General features: G+C 40.3%; 1 protein-coding gene across 3 annotated transcripts in view; it reads right to left on the bottom strand.

Moving 5' to 3' along the window:
• Nucleotides 1-10,023: 10,023 nt before the first annotated feature.
• PTH2R (parathyroid hormone 2 receptor) overlaps nt 10,024-20,675 on the bottom strand; it is a 62,216-nt gene continuing 51,564 nt past the window's right edge. For all 3 annotated transcript variants that reach the window (XM_034431966.3, XM_034431979.3, XM_034431975.3), the window contains exons 10-13: nt 18,335-18,429; nt 15,644-15,782; nt 13,465-13,506; nt 10,024-10,561 (exon numbers count right to left, since the gene is read on the bottom strand). In XM_034431966.3, the coding sequence (XP_034287857.2) occupies nt 10,157-10,561; nt 13,465-13,506; nt 15,644-15,782; nt 18,335-18,429 (681 nt within the window). In that variant the 3' untranslated portion in view covers nt 10,024-10,156. The remainder of the gene's footprint in view (nt 10,562-13,464; nt 13,507-15,643; nt 15,783-18,334; nt 18,430-20,675) is intronic.

Below are 20,675 nucleotides of genomic sequence, written 5' to 3'. Positions count from 1 at the left end.
GTCACCCATGCTGGGGTAAGAGACCAGCAATGGACGAGTGTCTCACCTATGGAACCACCCAACGAACAATGGGACTTCGTTGCCGTGAGAGGGCAACGATGTTTGTCCATCTTTATCCTCCCCGGATGTCGTGAGAGGTCACCCGAGAATTGGTTGGGGCAGTTTTGGGCCTGTTCCACCTGTTTCTCCTTCATCTCTGCCGCGCCCGTACCCAGGACAGATGATGGCAACTCAGTTCTATACAAGGGCAGACTTATGCACTTTGAGGAATGCCCCCCATTCCTGGAAGTGGCCCGGTGGCCTATCCAAAAAGTATCTTTATGATGGATCCTGGGATCCTGAGAGGTGGCATGAGGGTGCTGGAGTTTTTAAAAGTTCTTTGTATTCTTTTTTAATTCGGCTTTTAGGGGGATTGGGGACCAGGGTGGGTTTGGGAGGGTAACCCACCAGGGTCGAGGGGGCTGCAGCATTGGGGGTGCGGGGTTGGATGCCAAGGTGGGGGCTATATTCCATACTAGTGAGGGCTGTTTAATCAGTACTGTGGGTGGGAGAGGCAGATATGGTGGTAGCAGGGGGCCATATTGTTTCGGGAGTGTGCACTCACTGTTTGCGAGCGATTGCTCACTCCGGTCCCCAATGCGTCTCTCATTCCCCGGTTGCACAGATCCTCAGGGCCTGGGCCTCTGGCTGATGTTGTGCAATGCCAGGTCCGTGATAAATAAAGCCCCCCTCATTTATGACCTTGTTCAAGAGGGAGGAGTTGACCTGGCGGGTATTACGGAGACCTGGTTGGGCTGGGAAGGGGGGTTCCCCTCATTGAAATGTGCCCACCAGGCTTCCGCACATTCCATCAGCCGAGGGCTCAGGGTAGGGGTGGGGTGGTGGTGGCTATTATAAAGGAAAGTCTTTGTCCGAGGGAGGCCATTGTACCTCAGATAGCCGGATGTGAAACCCTCCTTGTGAAGTGGGGTCGTGGGTGCAGATGGGCTTGCTGATTGCGTACCTGGCTCCCTGTCACATAGCGGCGGCCCTGCCCGAGCTGCTCAGTGTAATAGCTGGGGTGGCGGTGGATACCCCCAGACTTATGGACGTGGGGGATTTCAACCTGCCATCTGTCGGTGAAACGTCAGAAGCAGCCTGGGAGTTCATGGCCTCCATGACGGCCATGGACTTGACCCAGTTAGTTCAAGGCCCTACTCACACGGGGGGACACACTCTGGACCTGATTTTTGTCTCTGGTCAGTGGTTGAATGATCTAGAAACAGGGGATATAGTCATCAAGCCCTTGTCATGGTCAGATCATTCACTCCTTCGACTAGACTTTCGAGCCGCTACCCTTCGCTGCAGGGAGACGGAACCAACTAGGTGGTTCCATCCCAGGCGCCTGATGGATCCGGATAGGTTCCTGACGGAGCTTGGGCCATTCCCTGAGGCTCTGGCTCACGACTCGACTGAAGAACTGGTGGCCACCTGAGATAGGGCGGCCGCTGGAGCTTTGGACCGCATTAAAATATTTTGAAGTTTATTAAATAAATAATACATACCTCCATAGGAAAGAGGATTGTTAAAACTTGTTAAGAAGCGCAATTGACTAATTTCATTAAACAAAGAGATAAAGAGACTGGAAGTTGTGAAAGATATACACATATACATAAAAAAGAGAGAGAATGATAATACTCTTTCATATTTCTCTTTCTCTTTCTGGATTACAATAAAAAACAAAGAAAATGGCCACTACCAGAAAATCAGTAGAAATTAAAGAAAGTGGAAGATCATTTACAAAGCAAATTGCAGACAAAGGATTAGTTCAGAGATTTTAGAGGATGTTTGACAAGCTGGGGAAGAATTTCACAGCAGCAGTGACTGAATCTGCAACTGCACCAATAATTGTGTCAATTAAGCAGTGGTGAAATTCAATACTACCGGTTCTGTGGGTGTGGCTTGGTGGACGTGGCAGGGGAAGGATACTGCAAAATCTCCATTCCCACCCCACTCCAGGGCCAGCCAGAGGTGGTATTTGCTGGTTCTCTGAACTGCTCAAAGTTTCCACTACTGGTTCTCCAGAACATGTCAGAACCTGCTGGATTTCACCCCTGCAATTAAGGGATCCGGCTATACTTGAAGGAAGAACAGAAGAAAGACTCGTAATAAAATTTGTAAATAATTTGTAATGAAATTTCTAAATAAAAAAGATGAATGAAAAAATTGATGAATCTGTAGTACAGATAGTCCTTGTATTATTTATTTATTTATTTATTTATTGAATTTGTATACCGCTCTTCTCCCATTAAAGGGACTCAGGGCGGTGGACAGCCAAAATTAAAATACATACAATACAAAAGTTAAGATAGCTAAAATAAATTAAATCAATCGGCCTCCCAATTTAAAACCCCAAGTCTATAAAATTTAAAAATTCCCATTAAAAAACCATTTAGGCTAGGCCGGCTTGCTGGAATAAATAAGTCTTCAGAGCCTTACGGAAAGTACGGAGGTCTGGGATCAGTCGTATGGGATCAGTTAGTTCATTCCACAGGGCGGGTTTCCCCACAAAGAAGGCTCTCCCCCTGGGGGCCGCCAGCTGACATTGCTTGACCGACGGCACCCTGAGGAGGCCCTCTCTGTGAAAGCGTATTGGCCGGTGGGAGGTTATCGGTAGCAGCAGGCGGTCTCATAGGTACCCTGCCCTAAGCCATGGAACGCTTTAAAGGTGAACGCCCAAGTTGCGAGCCCCCTCTGTGGGGATCAATGACTCGCCCCCCCATAGCCAGTGATGGCACCAGCTGGCTATATCGAGACGCCGGCATCCACAGCCACTCGGTCTTGGAAGGGTTGAGTCGAAGCCTGTTCCTCCGCATCCAGACCCGCACGGCCTCCAGACACTGGGACATCACTTCGAGGGCATCATTGGGGTGGTCAGGGGTGGAGATGTACAGCTGAGTATCATCAGCGTACAGATGGCATTGCACCCCAAAACCACCCAGCGGCTTCACATAAATGTTGAACAGGAGTGGTGAGAGGACTGACCCTTGTGGCACCCCACAGACAAGGCGCCTCGAGGTTGATCTCTGCCCCCCTGCCAACATGGACTGCGACCGGTCGGAGAGATAGGAGGAGAACCACCGCAACACAGTGCCTCCCACCTCTAATCCCTCCAGCCGGCGCAGCATGATACCATGGTTGATAGTATCAAAAGCTGCTGAGAGGTCTAACAGGACCAGAACAGAGGAACAACCCCTGTCCTGAGCCCTCCAGAGATCATCCACCAATGCGACCAATGCCATCTCCATGCTGTACCCAGGCCTGAAGCCGGACTGGCACAGATCTAGATAGACGGTTTCATCCAGGTACTGTGGGAGCTGTCGCGCAACCACACTCTCAACAACCTTTGCAATAAAGCGAAGGTTGGAGACTGGACGGTAATTTGCCAGAACACCCGGGTCCAGAGAAGGCTTCTTGAGGAGGGGCCTCACCACCACCTCTTTCAAGGTGGGAGGCAAGAAACCTTCTCTCAAAGAAGCATTTATAATCCTCTGGAGCCAGCCTTGTGTAACCTCCCGGGTGGCCAGTACCAGCCAGGAAGGACACGGGTCCAATAAACATGTGGTTGCATTTAACCTTCCCAGAATCCTGTCCACGTCCTCAAGAGTCACAGGGTCGAACTCATCCCAGATAACATTCTCAAGACCGGCCTCAGTCACCTCACCGGAATCTACCCAGTCAGAGTCCAAGCCTTCCTGAATCTGCAGATACTGTGCAGATACTGTGCAAAATCCTCAGCCTCCCTTGCAAGGGGTCCTCCCACGCTCCCTGGTGTAGAAGGGAGCGGGTCACTCTAAACAAGGCGTCTGGGCGGTTATCTGCCAATGCAATAAGAGCGGAAAAGTAATTACACTTTGCCGCTTTTATCACCACTAAATAGGTCTTAATATGAGACCTAACTAGTGTTCGGTCGGATTCGGAATGACTAGCCCTCCAACCACTCTCTAGGCATCTTTTCCGGCGCTTCATCTCCCTCAGCTCCTCGGAGAACCAAGAAGCCGGGCAGGTTCGGCGCTGGGTCAGAGGCCGCAAAGGCATGACTCGGTCTGGAGCACCGGCGGCCGTCCTATCCCAGGCAGCCATCAGGTCTTCAGCCGAGTCGTGAGCCAGAGTTTCAGGAACTGGCCCAAGCTCCCTCTGGAATCTATCAGGATCCATCAGGCGCCTGGGGCGGAACCACCTGGTCGGTTCCGCCTCCCTGCGGTGGGGTGCAGCGGTCAGAAAGTCCAGCCTCAGGAGAGAATGGTCCGACCATGACAGGGGTTCAATAACTATATCCCCTACATCCAGGCCATTCAACACTGACCAGAGACAAAAACCAAGTCCAGAGTGTGTCCTCCCGCATGAGTAGGGCCAAGAATTAGTTGTGTCAGGTCCATGGCTGTCATGGAAGCCATAAACTCCAGAGCCATCCCAGACCCCTCACCGGCAGACGGCAGGTTAAAATCCCCCATGACCAAAAGTCTCGGGGTATCAACCGCCACCCCGGCAATAACGTTGAGGAGCTCGGGCAGGGCCGCTGTCACGTGGCAGGGAGCCAGGTACGTGATCAGCAGGCCCACCTGCATCCCATGGCCCCACTTCACCAGGAGAAACTGACTGGTGAAGTGACTATGACTGCAATTGGGACCAGGATTGCCACTGCTAAGTGACTGCTAAGTGACGTGACTGTAAAGCATGAGGTAACGTGACCACTTCACCTACTGATGGCAATCTGGGTACTCCCAGTGGTCATCCTAACCCAAGACATGTGGGTTGTTGAAATGGGAAGCAAGGGAATCCAAGGTAAGGAGTATAGGGATATAGCAGAGAATGGCGAAGGTCCTACAAGATCCGACTTGGGCCATGAAGAAGTCGAGAGCCATGCTTAGACAGTCCAGGGAAAGAGGGCAAGGGATGTCTGCAAGTAAGGAGGGTTAATTTAGTCCTAGCGGTAGGAAACATCTTTGAAAGGTTTAAAAATTGGAAAAAATGCAGGTGGGTCAGGAGGAATGATACATCAGTCTCTACAGGAACATACTTTTTTAAACTAAGAGCATAAATATGGATTTTAAATGTCTACAATGGGGCAAAATACCACACAAAAGAAAAAAATGCATTCCATTATTTAAAAAGATAAATAAAACAAATGTACTGTAATTTATCTACAGGAAACCTATATATGAAAAAAAGATACAAAATATTTGATTTAAAATTTTTTTGAGACAGACAGAAATACAGTATATTTTGATAGGGGCAACTAAGAAAAATGGGATTGTTTTGTACATAAGCCCAGAGTCACTTTAGAACAAGATAGGCAGCAAATAAATTTAATAAAATAAAAATAAATTAAATTCACAATTATAACCATAATTAATATTGACTAATGCTTGTGGCGATATATGTAGAAATGAAAAATTAATTTGAATGACACCAAGATTATGATAATTGGAATATGTGCCCCAAATGTTAATAAAGCTATATTTTAAAAGATTTATGGAAAAATTAATAGACTTGATATGAAAATTGGTGCTTGAGAGTCTAGAATGATCAACAAGAATTATGGTAACTTGATTAATTCACCCAACTAAGTGATAGAAGAATAACTGCAGAATTTTCAGGGGTTTTTTTTCTATGAATGACAGTTTCACTATGTCAGCTAAGTAAGCAAAATGTTTCCAGGCACTGAAATTGCTAAGAAATATCATAAGCATGTATAACAGCCACTTCAACAGCTTGCTGGTATGCTTGTGAAATATTTCTTCCACAGAGACAAATGCCACTTCATCTTCAGCAAGCTCTCATTATTTAAACATATTTCTTGGTTTGTGCTTAGAGACAAAACTCCAGTGGGAATACAGGATATGAGGTACATTATAAGAAATTCATTTCTTTTTCATACCCTGACATGTTGGCAGGTATATGCATTAAAAGGTAAGATATTAGTAAGTCAAATCTCATTTCAACAATGAAACCCATTTACCAGAAACAAACCGGGAAAGAAGATCCTTGCTACTCCCATCTATTCCATAGAATCTCTTCCATTCCAATTACTATAGTAGTTATGGGGTACACATTGATTTATTTTATTTTATTATTTTGAATGAGGTGAGATTGATCTATCTCCCAAAGAGGGGAAGAAGGATTAACATCTTTAGTCATATACCGCTACTCTGCTTAACCAGAGGCATATGCACTATTGAAATTATTTCACTTTTTGCACTTTTACGTTTCAATCAGTAAGATTTCTCAGAAGTATTTTTAGGTGGCACATGCTTCACCTCAAACATTACTATTTCAGCCAATTTGGCACAACTGGCTGGTAAGAAGCACAAAACCACTCAGTACTTTAATTAGACAAGAAAAAAGAAGGAAAATTTTAAAAGCACAATTTATTTATGTACAGTATATGACAGACCATTTGACAATATTTGATCATTTTAATGCATTATCAGCAGCCATATGGCAAGGCTATTCAGTTCCACAATTCTAAAATAGATAAATAATTCAACCACAGAAAAACAAGTAACCAATTTAAACATGCAAAATCAAATACTTTTGAATTAGCACTGATTTAAATATTATATGTTATCATTATTGAATTGTTTGGCATCATCCCACCAAAATATGGGACAAATATGGACAAAAGGCAGCTGAGTGAGAAGGTAACATAAAAGAGACAACTTGCAAACAGGAAATCAGTTTTTGCATTTACTTCACCATTACTTTCCCCTACACCTCTTTTGGGATCATTCAAAAAGTAAATCTGGCAATTCAAGAGGTATAGAGAAGCAGCAAGCAGAGGAAGGATTAAGTACCATAATTTTTGCATATAAGATGCACCAGACCATTAGCTTTAGAGGAGGAAAACAAGGGGAAAAAATCTGCCTCTGCCTCCCAGCATCCATCCGGTATTCATCTGGCTAATGTCCTTGCAGCAAACAGCCAGGTCAGTTTCAGCATGTTATCGCAGCTCCAGCACATGGCTCATCAGGGTTCCCCGCCACCTGGAACAGCTGATCAGCGGTATTCCGGTTGGCTGATCCAACCGCTGATCAGCTGATCGACAGCGAAGGCTCCAGCATTCCCCAGTGGCGGTGAACAGTGGCAGCAGTGACAGGCGGTGGTGGCAGTGAGGCCCCCTCCCCCACTGCAATATTCGCTCTATAAGACGCACAGACATTTACACCCACTTTTTTGGGGGGGGAGTGCGTCTTATAGTGCGAAAAATACAATAACTGTTGTTTACCTATTGTTCCACCAGATCTTTCCAGCTCCTTGTTGGCATTTTACATTCTCAGAGATAAAATGTGTTGCCGAATATTTACTTTAGCTTTAGATTGACTTTACACTGGTTAAGAAAGCATCTAAAGATTGTTTCAATTCTGTAATTCTTGTGTGCGAGATTTCTATGAATAGAGAATTAATTTTACGAATGAAGGCAAATATATATGTCCCAGGATAATGTTGCAGGATCCAATCTTGATCTGTCACTGGGTCCAGAGGTTTAGTTTTCTGAGCTTTCAGACACGTGCTAACTCATTGGTAGCCTCACATTGCACTGAACAAGGAATACATTCAATTTTGCAGGTACTAAGACTGTTGGATGAGCAGGCACAAAAATAACCAGGGAAGTGATTGAAGCCTGGAAAACGGCCCCTCTGTCAGTCAACAGGAGTGCTGATTTACCACCAGTTTATCAAGTACTTAGGAGGTGAGGGCTTGGTAGCACAAGGAAACAACAGCCAATGACTTAATAGCTAGCCATCAACACCCCAATCAACACATAAAAAGCCACACACAACAGGCACCATATAAATACCACACAGAGAATAGCCCAAAGCACACATTCTGCTAGAGAGAAGTACCCTGAGGATGGGCTCCAGCATGAGTCTGAAAGCTTGAAAGACTAAACCTCTGGTCCCAGTGACAGACCCAGATTAGAGCTAAAGTTTATTCTGAGTAATCTTGATAAGCTTAATAACAGAATACAGAGTTGGAAGGGACTTTGGAGATCTTCTAGTCCAACCCTCTGCTCAAGCAGGAAATCCTATACCATTTCAGACAAATAGTTGTACATTTTGAATAAAGTCATTGAATTCTTATGAGACTATTCCTGTAAAGTGTTTCACTGAAAGCAAGACCTAACTTTATGTAGGGCAAAATAATTCTTATAGGTAGTCCTCAATTTATAACCATTTGTTTGATGTTATAATGGCACTGAATTTTAGAGTTTGCTTCTTTCTTATTAGAGAAATAAGTTTAAAATGTCTGCCTATTTGAAAAATCAAAGGCACTAGTAACTGGAAGTATACTTGGAATTACTTTCTGAAAGAAAAAAGAGCCCTTATTATGCCACCATAGTTTTTAGCTGGATAATAAGATTCTAAATCTTACTTTGCCAAGAAAAAATATTTTGTGGAATTTTCTGGTTTTATTATTTCTATATTAATTGCCACTTGGGGTCTATGTTTTATTTTGTATTTTCTAGTCGTGTTATATTATTTATAAAATTTGTCTCATCACCCAACTCAACTTGCTGATACTAGATACCTCATAACACAATATATCAGTTTTTAAAAAATACTTCTGGGTAACTAGGCCTTTGAGACTGTCATACAGTCAAAATGTCATCCATGCCAGGTTCAGTTTATAATTTGGCCTCAACACTTGATAGAAAAGCCAAGCCTTTAACAAAGACTAACCAAGACAAGATCATCTGGATCAGGGGTGAAATGCTCCCGGTTCGGACCGGATCGCCCAATCTGGTAATAATGGCGGCGGGTGGTTCAGAGAACCAGTAGCAAAAAATCCCTCCGCCCCCCCTCCCGCCCAGCTGAGCCGCACGATCATCAGAGGCTTTTTTTTTTACTTTTAAAAGCATTTTTTCTACAACCTCTTCGGCCAAAAAAACGCTTTTAAAAGTAAAAAAAAAAGGCCTCTAATGATCGCACGCCTCAGCTGGGATCATCAGAGGCTTTTAAAAGCATTTTTTCTACAACCTCTTTGGCCGAAGAGGTTGTAGAAAAAAAAAAGCCTCTGGCGATCCCAGCTGAGTTGCCTGATCGTCAGAGGCTTTTAGGAGCATTTTATCCTGCAACCTTTTTGGCTGAAGAGGTTATAGAAAAAAAAATGCTTTTAAAAGCCTCTGGCGATCCCAGCTGAGTTGCCTGATCGTCAGAGGCTTCTAAAAGCATTTTTTTCTGCAACCTCCTAAGGTTGTAGAAAAAATGCTTTTAAAAGTTAAAAAAAAATGTTGGCCACGCCCACCATCACATTACCCCCACCCCCCACCAAGCCACGCCCACAGAACTGGTACTAACAAATTTTAGATTTCACCCCTGATCTGGATGTTATTTGATTGTATGTTGCATTGTTTTTAGTATATTGTATATTAACTGGTATACTTCAGTGGAATGCTGGATTGCAAGTAAATAATTTGCTCCTTGAATAGTAAGGCGAGTTTGCAAAGGAGTAAACAATGACTGTGAAAAGAGAATAGTATAAATAACTTCACATTATATCTCTTTGTGGCTAAAAATATCTACACTACTATCTTTGTGGAAAACTATGAGGATACGTGATAGGATGGAGGGAGAAGGGGCAGAGCTTGCAGTAATGAACGAAAAATATATACTAGTACAATTAAGAAAAATTAATTCAGATACATTTTTAAATCAAAAAATGAGTAAAATCATAAATCTGCATATAATATAGACATGTGTGAATTTGTTAATACTCATTTTGAAAGGAAAAGACTTCAAGTCAAAATTATATTAAGATTTAGAACTTATTACTGAATATCGCTGATGAATATAGATTCTTTTTGCTTCTGCAAGTTCTTTTTATATGTCATTTGACTCAAAATAACTTCATCTAAATGTTATCATTATAAGTACCTTTGCTTCTTGCTAACACAGGAATATCATGCAACAAAAAGTTGTTATGAAGAGATCAGAGTTCAGATGTTGAAGAACCATAATCTCCACTCAAAATTATTTTGGATACATTGCTGGTTGGAGAAAGCCTCCGGCTAAGAAATATGTACATCGGTCTGGATTAGGTGAGTTGAAATAAACTCATATGAAGTTGTGATGACGTTTTCACAATTGTAATCCTTTGCCTGCACATCAACTTTTTAAAGTGATGCCTCTATTTCCATTTGGTTTGCTTCTTCCTTGAGAAAACATGCATGATTGTTCTGTAGTCTAGAAGGTTTGTTGAGAGAAATACCATCCAGCCTCTTCTCTTCCTCTTCATCAGCCTCTTCCGGAGCCCACTGGGGCATGCAGTCATGTTCAGAGTTGCTCCTAACATACCCAGGCAAATTTATATGGGCATTGTTCTGTCCTGGGCCATTCCTGCATGCCTTATTGGAAACCAGCCTCATGCGGGAGCTGGCACCCATCTGAGCCTGGCTGCTGATGCTCTGAGTCATGTTAGTGAGGACAGAACCACAGTGAGAATTCCCACAAGGAACAGTCCTCTTCCAGTCCATGGCCAAGTGCCATTTAGCCCATGTCTTCTTGAGCTCAGCCTGCACCTAAGGAAATAGAAAATGTCCAGATCAAAATGCCAGAAAGAAGCCAATGTTTTGAACAGTTTATCTCACCATCACTTAAAATTAAGTTTTTCCTTTAATATTATATTTACAATTGAATATAATGTACTCTTCCACAGGAATGTATAGTTTGCTAGTGCAGGACACTGTTTAAGGTATTGATTGGGACTAGAGGAAGGCCAGGTTCAGATTTCCCCTCAACCAAAACATTATCTGGATGATTTTAGACCAGTTACTATCACTTGGCCAATAATCTCATAGAGTTATTTTTGTGGATGAATTGGAAGAGTGTATTTACTGACCACTTCTGTAGTGGAAATATGGGATATAAATACAATAAATACATTATAATTAAAAATAAGTAACAGGTAGTGAGTAGGGGACTATGATTAAAAGAATATGGAGCAGCAGTACTACAGCACATATCATGGGAAAACAAGGAGTCACTAAGAGCATAAGCTTTTCAACTCTATTCCCATTGTCATGAGGATTAGAATTGATTTTAAGCAAAACAAGAAATGCTCCAGAATAAAAGTTACATGTATATATTGGTTCTAGTGACTGTGAAAAATTACAAGTCTTCAAAAGAATATTTTTTGTATTCTGTGCAAATACTAAGATTGATACTTAATGTATTAGTCAGACCTCTCCACTTCCTTTCTATACCAAAAATAAATCTGAAGGGATAATTAACCAAGTGAACAGGTATATTAAAAGGGAGAGCTGAATCATAAGCAAGATTCTGATGCATACTTTTGCTTCCCACTTATTCTTCTACTTGACCACTCAGTTAAGATGGACATCATTCACCCTTTATTACTTAAATTGTTTGGGGTTTTTTTTGTAAAACAGTATCCAATAATACCTGACTTACTAAACATGCTATCACCTTCCATGGCAACATTTCATTGGGCATATAATCGTAAATAAGTGCTAGGAGTCAGGGCAACCCATATAATCTCTCTCTCATGCAGAGAAAGTTCCAGTTGACATTAATCAAATACAGCTTGCACTATGTAACTTTGTAACTAACAAATCCCATTGATTTAAATAAATGTACTCTAAGCATGAATACATTTGGATTTAATACAGTTATGGAAACCTATTCTGAACCTGTAATTATTTGCTTCTTTGGACATGAACATGTCCGTATATACAAACCATTGCAATAGAGACAAATGACATAATTGCTTCTGTTTACTGTTCTACAGCTAGGGAGGAAGATATTTATTTCAGGTAAATTAATATATTCTGCAGCAAAGGAGGATTCCCAGAATTCTGAAGCGAAAGATAAAATCTAAATCTGCCATTCTAGAGACTGGGCAGAGAGTAGCAAAACCCAGGAAACTAATAAAGGAGAATATTTGTAGTTCATCACCTAGGAAACTCTCATTCTAGACAACCAGTTGGGAGCAGAAAGGCTCTCTTCTCCAGGTGAGCTTTCAGAAGAGGCCAGCTTTGTTTTGCCTTTGTTCTTTTGCTGCCCACTCTGGAGGAGATGGTATTTGTTCCCTGATTGCCTTCAACCAGGTAAGAAATCCATCCCAGTTTGGAGAAGAGGTGGAGAATCAGAAAGAAACAGGCATCCATGCAAATGCTGAACCTTGGGTTTTTCCAGTTTCATTTCATGGATTGATCCAAGTTGTTTCCTTACTAGAACAAGGGGTCCTATTCAACAACATGAAATTTAATGTGGAGAAAAGCAAAATTTTACACTTAGGCAGAAAAGTACAGATTAGATGAAACCTAGCTCAAAAATAGTAACTATGAAAGGGACCTTGGAGTCCTGATGGACAATCACTTAAACATGAGTCAAGCAGCCAAAAAAGCAAATGCAGTCCTTGGTTGCATAAACTGAGGGATAGAGTCAAGATAACATGAAGTATTAGTACTGCTTTATAAAACCTTATAAGGCCACACCTGGAATACTGCATTCAGTTTTGGTCACCATATTACAAAAAAGATATTAAGCCTTTGGAAAAAGTGCAGAGAAAAACAATTAAGACAATTAAAGGCCTGGAGACTAAAACATATGAAGAACAGTTGCAGCAATTGGGTATGGCTAGTCTAGAGAAAAGAAGGACTAGGGGTGACATGATAGCAGTGTTCCAGTATTTAAGGGGCTACCACAGGAGGAGGGGATCAATTTATTTTCCATAGCACCAGAAAGCAAGTCAAGAAACAATGGATGGAAACTACTCAAGGAGAGAAGCAACCTAGAATTAAGGAGAAACTTCCTAACAGTGAAAACAACCAATGGAACAACTTTTGCCTTCAGAAGCTGTGGGTGCTTGATTACTGGAGGCTTTTAAGAAGAGACTGGACAGCCACTTGTCTGGAATGGTATAGGGTCTCCTGCTTGAGCAGGGGGTTGGACTAGAAGACCTCCAAGGTTCCCTTTCAACTCTATTCTGTAAATAAACCTATTTTGTTCTAACCCATCCCCCATTTTTGTGCCTGAAAAATGAATTATGAATTAAATCCTGCAGGTTCTTTGATATTTTCCTTTTCCCTTTCTTCCAATCATTAGCTCCTTGATCTTAATCAACATTAAGCAATGCATATTTGTGGGGCTCAGCAGACTCATTTTGACAGTAAATTTAACCTACTGTACATCCCAGCCACTCTGCTAGCTACAGAAAGGGTAGCTAGCCGCAAGCAGAGGTAGTTTTCCATGCACATCCCCTTGAAATAAAGAGAGACAGACAAATTTTCTCCATAGAGGAAAAAAGACTGTTGGGAGAGGGTAACATGGGGGGGGGGGGTCAGATAAGAACACCCCCCCCAGAGACAGAGAGGCAACCCATGGCATCCCTGTGCACAAGTATGAAAATACACCCACACCCACACACCAACTGCACATCCATTATTCACTAGAAACTTACCTCTCCGTTACAGTAGCAATAGATGATAGAGACAAAAAAACCCTGAAGAAGGAATTGAGAATAAGAATTTAAAAAGCAACGTAATTATCATTACCTTGACCCATAAACTAAATGAATATATTTCACAATAAAATCTATATCTATAGCATGGACCAGATTTATGGTAACAGGATTAGAGTTACAGTTAAGGTTAGTATTGTTATAAGGACTTAAGAATCTGGATTATGACTACCATAAGGGTTATTGTATAGATTATAGTAAAGTTATAGCTAAAGTGAGTGTTAAAGTTTATGGTTAGTATTGACAGCAGGGTTAAGTTACAGTTGTGGTTAGGTGCTAAATTTATGTAAGGTTTAAGGCTTAGTTAGAATTTCTTTTTATGGGCAAATTTTAGGGTCGAATTAGGATTAGGTTTGGCTCAGGTTGGAGTTAAGATTAGATGGATAGGATTAAATAGTTTTGGTTGGGTTTAGATTTAGTGCTAGATTGTTGTGTATAGTTAGAGCAATATTGGAATTAAGGTTAGCCGAATTGTAATGCTAACAAAATCTAGTGTTATTAAGTTAGTGTTACATTAGTGTTAGTGTTTGGAAAGGTTTAAAATAGTACTAAATTAAGGGTTGGATAATATTGGAGTTAGGGTTCATGTTTACTACTGTATTAAGGTAGCAATACAGTTTTACGGTTAGTTCTGTTGTTAGTGTTAAAAATAGTTTTAAGATTGGTTTAGTAATCTTTATAATGTAAATTTAACATTTTCATTGTGTGAGTAACAGACTCCCATCATCCTGTCTGGTGGGTTTTATGTTATTTTTGAATGTATAATGATCAAACATTCATAGAAAGAGTTTGTGAGAGATCTAAGATTGGTTTCGGCTTTATAAATGCCCTGGGAAAACTAGACTCAATAAATTTTGTAGTATAATGCAAGCACATAATCTCATTCTTCTACGAAAGAATGTGTACAATATTTGCAATGTGTTACAAGGAGTTCTTAGATTTGTTTAAAACCACAGCAAGAATATAGCTTTATCTGTAAGAGGTATCTTCTTAAAGATATCATTCCACTCTTGTCAGTCTAGAACTAATTTTACAGTGATCTTCAATAATCGGGTGATGCAATGGAAAAGGTGTAGAGGAAACAGAAGAAGAGATTCTGAAATGTTATAAATACATTTCATTTCAAAATAAATTTAATTATCAGATTTTGATGGAGCATAGTAATTTCTCTGTGTCATATAATATACTTGGGTATATACATATGTTTGTATTCATTTATTTGTCACGTTCATGTAGTATATATTGGAGGTGGTGACCCTTTGAGAGCTGTCTGCAACAAAATTTCATTTTAACATGTGCCAATTAGTGTACATTCAAAGTGATAATAACTATTCTATTCTATTCTATTCTATTCTATTCTATTCTATTCTATTCTATTCTATTCTATTCTATTCCTCCAGGATTGTTGTATTTTTCATTCATGCAACAGAGATTGGAAGGCATTCAATGTTATGGCATGATCACATTTCATTTGCTTTGCTCCAAGGACTATATTGTTTCATAAAGTAGGCTCAGTGCTTACTTCACATTTTTAATGCAAAAGATTTTAAGTGCAAACACTGCTGAAGAATCTTGGATCGTCACATACATAGAAAAGATTTTTACAAAAGAAACTCTACCGATTTATCTTTTTTCAGGGCTTTCTTGTGCCAATCCTTTGAGAAAACAACAGAAGGATATTGTGGAGCTTTAGAAGCAAACAGATTTTTTATGACATGGGATTTGAAAAATGCAATCAATTTTGCTACAAATTCATGCTCCTGTGATCAAATTGAAAGATCAAAAGCTAGCTACATCTGGGAAAGCTGGTGCTTCTTTTATGCAGCATCTTCAGCAGAAAAGACAAATAAGAAGCCCTTGGAATCATCTCTCTTCCTAGTCTTATCCAGAGGACTTTAGGGTTGCTTTTCAGAGTTTAAGAAATGTGTGCAGACTAAATTGCATGCTTACAATGTAAGTATAATTTGCTTTTCAATTATTGCTGAATTTTGGAACATGCCATTCCTTTTCATTAGTTATCTCTTGCAGCAAGCAATATGGCAATGTGGCCAGTTTTGTAACTGAACATCTGAACATCTGAGAGGTTCATAAATGATAAGGTAGTACCATGCCATCAGACCTGGAATGAGTTGAAGAAGAGTTCACAGTGCATCCGGATCTCCCAGCCTAACCCAGTGAACGTGTGAGGTAGGCACACAAAGACAATGTAATGCACACCAAAGACGAAGATCAAAATTAAAGTGGATTTTGCTAGTTTTCTGGAAGAAAGTTAAGAGAAGTTATAATTATGTGACTGTCACATGCTGCATAAGATGAACATGACAGAAACTGCAATCTTACACATTCCAAGTTTCTTAGCTATAAAGGGTATTTGCCAAAGGGGAATGTATAAGTTTGGACAAAGCAGAGTCACCTCTGTGGAAGCTCTACCTCAGAGTTCCCCAACCTTTTTGGCTTTGTGGACAAGTGGGGGGGGTGGGTGGGGGTGGAGAGAGGGGATGGTTCTGCGTGTGTGGTGGGCAAGCACACACACGTGTGCAACTCATTTGCGTGAGCACCAAGCACATGTGCCTGCCGCATGCACAAATGGAGCGTGCTTGCACGCTGCTTGTGCAAATGGGGATGCATGCGCATGTGCTCACCCGCCCACCACTTCCGCAGCCCAGTTCCGAAAGGCTGAAGGCCTGATAGTGGGCTGCGGCCTAGGGATTGGGGACTCCTGCTCTATCTGGAATAGTTGCTGATCTCACTCGGAGCCTAGAAATTTTTATATGTTGCCCTGGTTAAACCACAGACCAAAAATGTCCTATTCTTCATTTTGATGCTGGAAGAATATTTCTGGAGTTGTTTGTTATGATGCTTGTCATTCTTCCTATTGCTACAATCTCATGACTATCTCTTCCTGTACATTACATACACTCTTTGTTGCAGAACTGAAACAAGAATAGCAGTTTACCATTCAGAACGTTGCTGCTTATTTTGTTTTATCTCTGATTTTATTTATCAGATAAACATAGTTAAATGTGGCTTATATCATTGCTTCGTATTTTTTTCCCCTAAGGGTAATTGGTTTGCAGCATGGAACTTGGTAACGCATATTTATCCATCCACCCCTGCAATGTCTAGCTTTAATTATCTTGATAGCAAGACTTTAAAAAAAAAAAAGTAACAACACACCCAAAAGCTTCTAGTTTTAATTGGGAGCACCAGTTTATAAAGTTCGGTGAACTACAAAAGCACATTGTATAAAAAGCACAGCATGTCAGCAGCTTCTCCCGGGTGAATATTAAGTTGATTTTTTTATTTCTATTTGTGTGCAGGGTGTGTGCGTAAGAGGGATGTTTAATCAGTGTGAGGATCTAGGATACTTTTGTAAGTATTAATTTTGATCTGACAAACAGATCTTAATAGTTACATGAGAGGACTTCAAATATTTGGAAACCTTATTTTGAGATAGATTTACAATCTGTCTGCATCTCATTCTATATGTCCTTTCTGTATCTGTGTAGTTACATTTTCAAAATTATTGCTAGCTGCTTTCAAGTTGGTCAAAAGAGACACAGCACGCCAGGGTATTTTAACAATAAATTTTAGATGTCTCCATCATCTCTTTTGAATAGTGATCCCTTTTTATTCATCAAATACAACTGGAAAATCCAGATAATGGAATGACCAGTTTATTAACTGCCAGCAAACTAACACATTCATGAATCTCCATGTAAAACTGGCTTAAATGTGATTAGATAAGTCAACAAGAAGGAATGTACAGATTGTTTGAGCAATTATGGCGAGGACGGGGCCATCATTCAGAAATCAAGTGCTCCTCTGCATGCAGAAGATTCAGTTACTATATTTTTCAGAGGAGACTAGTAAAGATCATTGTCTAAAATCCTGAAGAGCTAGATGAATAAAAGGTTTATTCACTAGAAGACTGCTTCTGTTGTCAAAAAATTGCAGTAAATGTGGTTTAATTAGTCCTGGATTAACTATTATGCAAAATTAGTACATTCTTAGAGCAGGAAGGGAAGTGGCAACACAGCTTTATTCCCTTAGCTATCATGCCCTTAACTCTTTCCCTGCCACATTCAAGTTTTGTTCAGCATTTACTGAGTCAAAAGTCTCCCATAGAAGAAGATATTTGTAATTTGGGGTTAAACTATGGGGACCTTTGTGCTCTCTGAGCTTGATGATGTCCTTGCAGATGTTTTATTACTGAACTAGGTAACATCACCAGTGCATTGAGATATAACCTAATTTGCTAATGAAACATCTGCAAGAAAATCAGGAAAATCACCAGGAGTCAAAAATGATTCCACATCCCCAAACATTGACACTTTCTTTTAAGTTTAATTTCATACAGAGCTTGGTGTACAAAACTTGCTAGCAATTTGTATCCCTAAATGGACTCTGTTACTGAAGTTGTATTTTCTGCAATCAAGTTTAGCGCGGTTTACCATAAGTTTGTATGATATAGAAATTTCAGGGAAGAAGATTTTTGCCTGTCTTCTGTCTGAGAACATCCATGACCAAGACTGCTATAATATCTTAAACAAGTTTTTCTTAATGATAACTCAAATTAATCCTCCTATACCTTGAGCTCATTATATACAGTATAGTCCAGCCATCTAAGAAAGTAAGGAAATTATCTTTGCCTTTTTTTATACAACTTCAGGAGTCTAACTTGGCTTTTCTCCAAGCAAAAGATAAACCAAGGTATTTCCAAATAGAAGACTTTTTCATTACAAGTCAAAAACATCGTATCTGACCCAAATCAGTTCTAGTACAGACTGCTTCTGGAAATACATCATACCTATATTGCTTTCTGACATCGTAGCCAACAGCATTAGTTTCCCAAATTTTTGTGGCCAGCACCCGCACAGTATTCAGGAACAGGACAAAGTTCAGCTGTAAAACAGAATTGTTTTATTCTATCATCTTTTAGAGGTATGTTTTGGAATGTTTTGAGGACATATTTAGATAAGATAGATAAGATAAGATAACTTTTATTATCATTTTTTTACTGTGAGCACACTGGCCCACATTAAAAATGAAATTCTGTTGCCTGCTCTCAAGAGAACACATACTAACACACATGTACACATGCTATATACATTATATACACACACACATATATATACACACACATATATATACATACATACATATACATATACTGTATGTATACATATACATACATACATACATACATGCATACATACATATATATATATATACACATACACCCATATATATATACATATACATATGCAAGTTTTGGTGTATTCGGGTCTTTTCCCGTGTAAGATTGGGAGTATCTTGGCAACGTTTCAACGAGGTCCCACTCGTCATCTTCAGGCTGGTGTCTTCGGCTTCATGGTTGTGCGAGGGAAGTGTGATCAGATCTGCCGTCTCAGCCTGAAGATGACGAGTGGGACCTCGTTGAAACGTTGCCAAGATACTCTCAATCTTACATGGGAAAAGACCCGAATACACCAAAACTTGCATACCTCTAACCTCTACCCGTGAAAATCTATGAAAACATACACATACATACACATACATACACACACATATATAAATATATAAATATATATGTATATAAATATATAAAAATCACTGTCCATTTTGAATACCTAGTGAAAAGAGGAAACTTGACAGTTCACAAGGTTGTTAGATGGAACAAAACTATGCTGAATCTAGATGTTCTGCTTCGGATACCATGAAAGCCTCCTCCCAGGTGGTAACAGGGAAAACAGATCAGGAAGAGGATAACTAGTGTCCTAGACAATACTACATACCCTACTCAAGCATCACTTATATGCTGTCCTGGATAGAAGGGAGTGATCTACCAAACATATTTTCTGCCATTGTCACCGCTCTCTGAACTGCCTTTCTGTCTAAAGCAGTAATGCAGTAATTTCAACACTTTCTTTTATCTGGAACATAATACTGTCAAGATGACCAGGCAGCAAAGCTGAATTAGTATAAAAAGTCCAGAGTCACTTCCAATATTAGTACATTTGTTTAATTTATCCCACCTATCTAGGAAGCTCTCCGGTTTTGATCTAAGCTACTGCAGAGCTTCTGAGAAGCTAGTTGAAAAATACAGGACTTTTATTTTTGAATAAAACTGACCAAGACAGTGACAGCCACATTTATTTAACTGCTTCCTAGACTGATTCCTTTATTAAGATTCTGATGTTTATTTTTATTAAATAATAAACATAGTTGCCAAAATGCTTCTTTTCTGAACTTCACACTGAACACTGGAAAGGAGAAAAGCTATGAAAAAATAAATGATACATCACTGTATTAGAGCTTGTTAAAAAACCCAGTATATTTACACTTCCATTTGCAACTAATTGCAAGAAAGTAATGCCAACAGTATTGAGTTACCCTGCTATCTAAGTGAGCCGGATCAGGAACTGGCACATAGGAGTCAGAATGGGGCAACTCACCGTGGCCAACTCATCACAGGACAACTTGCTGCAGCACAATTCAGCACGGGATGACTAAAGAGGGGAGAAATAGAATTGCAGCTCACTCCAGCCTTGAAGACTTCTAACTTGAGAAGGTTCAAACCTAAAGCATGACAAGGCCTGCTGCAATTCACTTGTCTCTCTCTTGAGTTATCCTGAGATGAGTTGTCCTGGGGTAAATCACCCAGGGTGTGTTGGTTGTGGCAAGTTAGCCACAGCGAGTTGTCCTTCAGGGGTGATGGTGAAACACAGGATTCATCCCAAGAGATGCACCAGCAATGTGCATACCCAACAAAGCAATGCACCTTGCTCCTTAAACTACAGAATAGGACTTTAAGAAATACAACATATTTTAACTGCACCTTTTACTTTTTTGAAAAGAGGAAATGTAATTTTATCTTTCAATAGGCAATTTAAAGTGGCAGCTTTGAAAGAGTGCAGCGTTGAAATAATTCAAGCAGCTCAAAAGAATAAAAAAGCAGTGCAATAACTTGGCATGAATGCCGAGAAGGAGTGTTTTGTTCTCACATATCAAAAGCAGTCACAGCATCTCACTCTTGATTGTGACACAAAACGTCATCTCCTGTTCCATAAAGTACAACAAAAAGAGAAGCATAAATAAAAGTGATTGCTCAGTTCTTTGCCAGCCAAAATGCTTTCTTGCACAGAGAA

The sequence above is a fragment of the Pantherophis guttatus genome, chromosome 1 (genome assembly GCF_059756535.1).
Source record: "Pantherophis guttatus breed Tessera chromosome 1, ASM5975653v1, whole genome shotgun sequence".
Classification (NCBI taxonomy): Eukaryota; Metazoa; Chordata; class Lepidosauria; order Squamata; family Colubridae; genus Pantherophis; species Pantherophis guttatus.
This window is presented reverse-complemented; position numbering and strand designations above follow the sequence as displayed.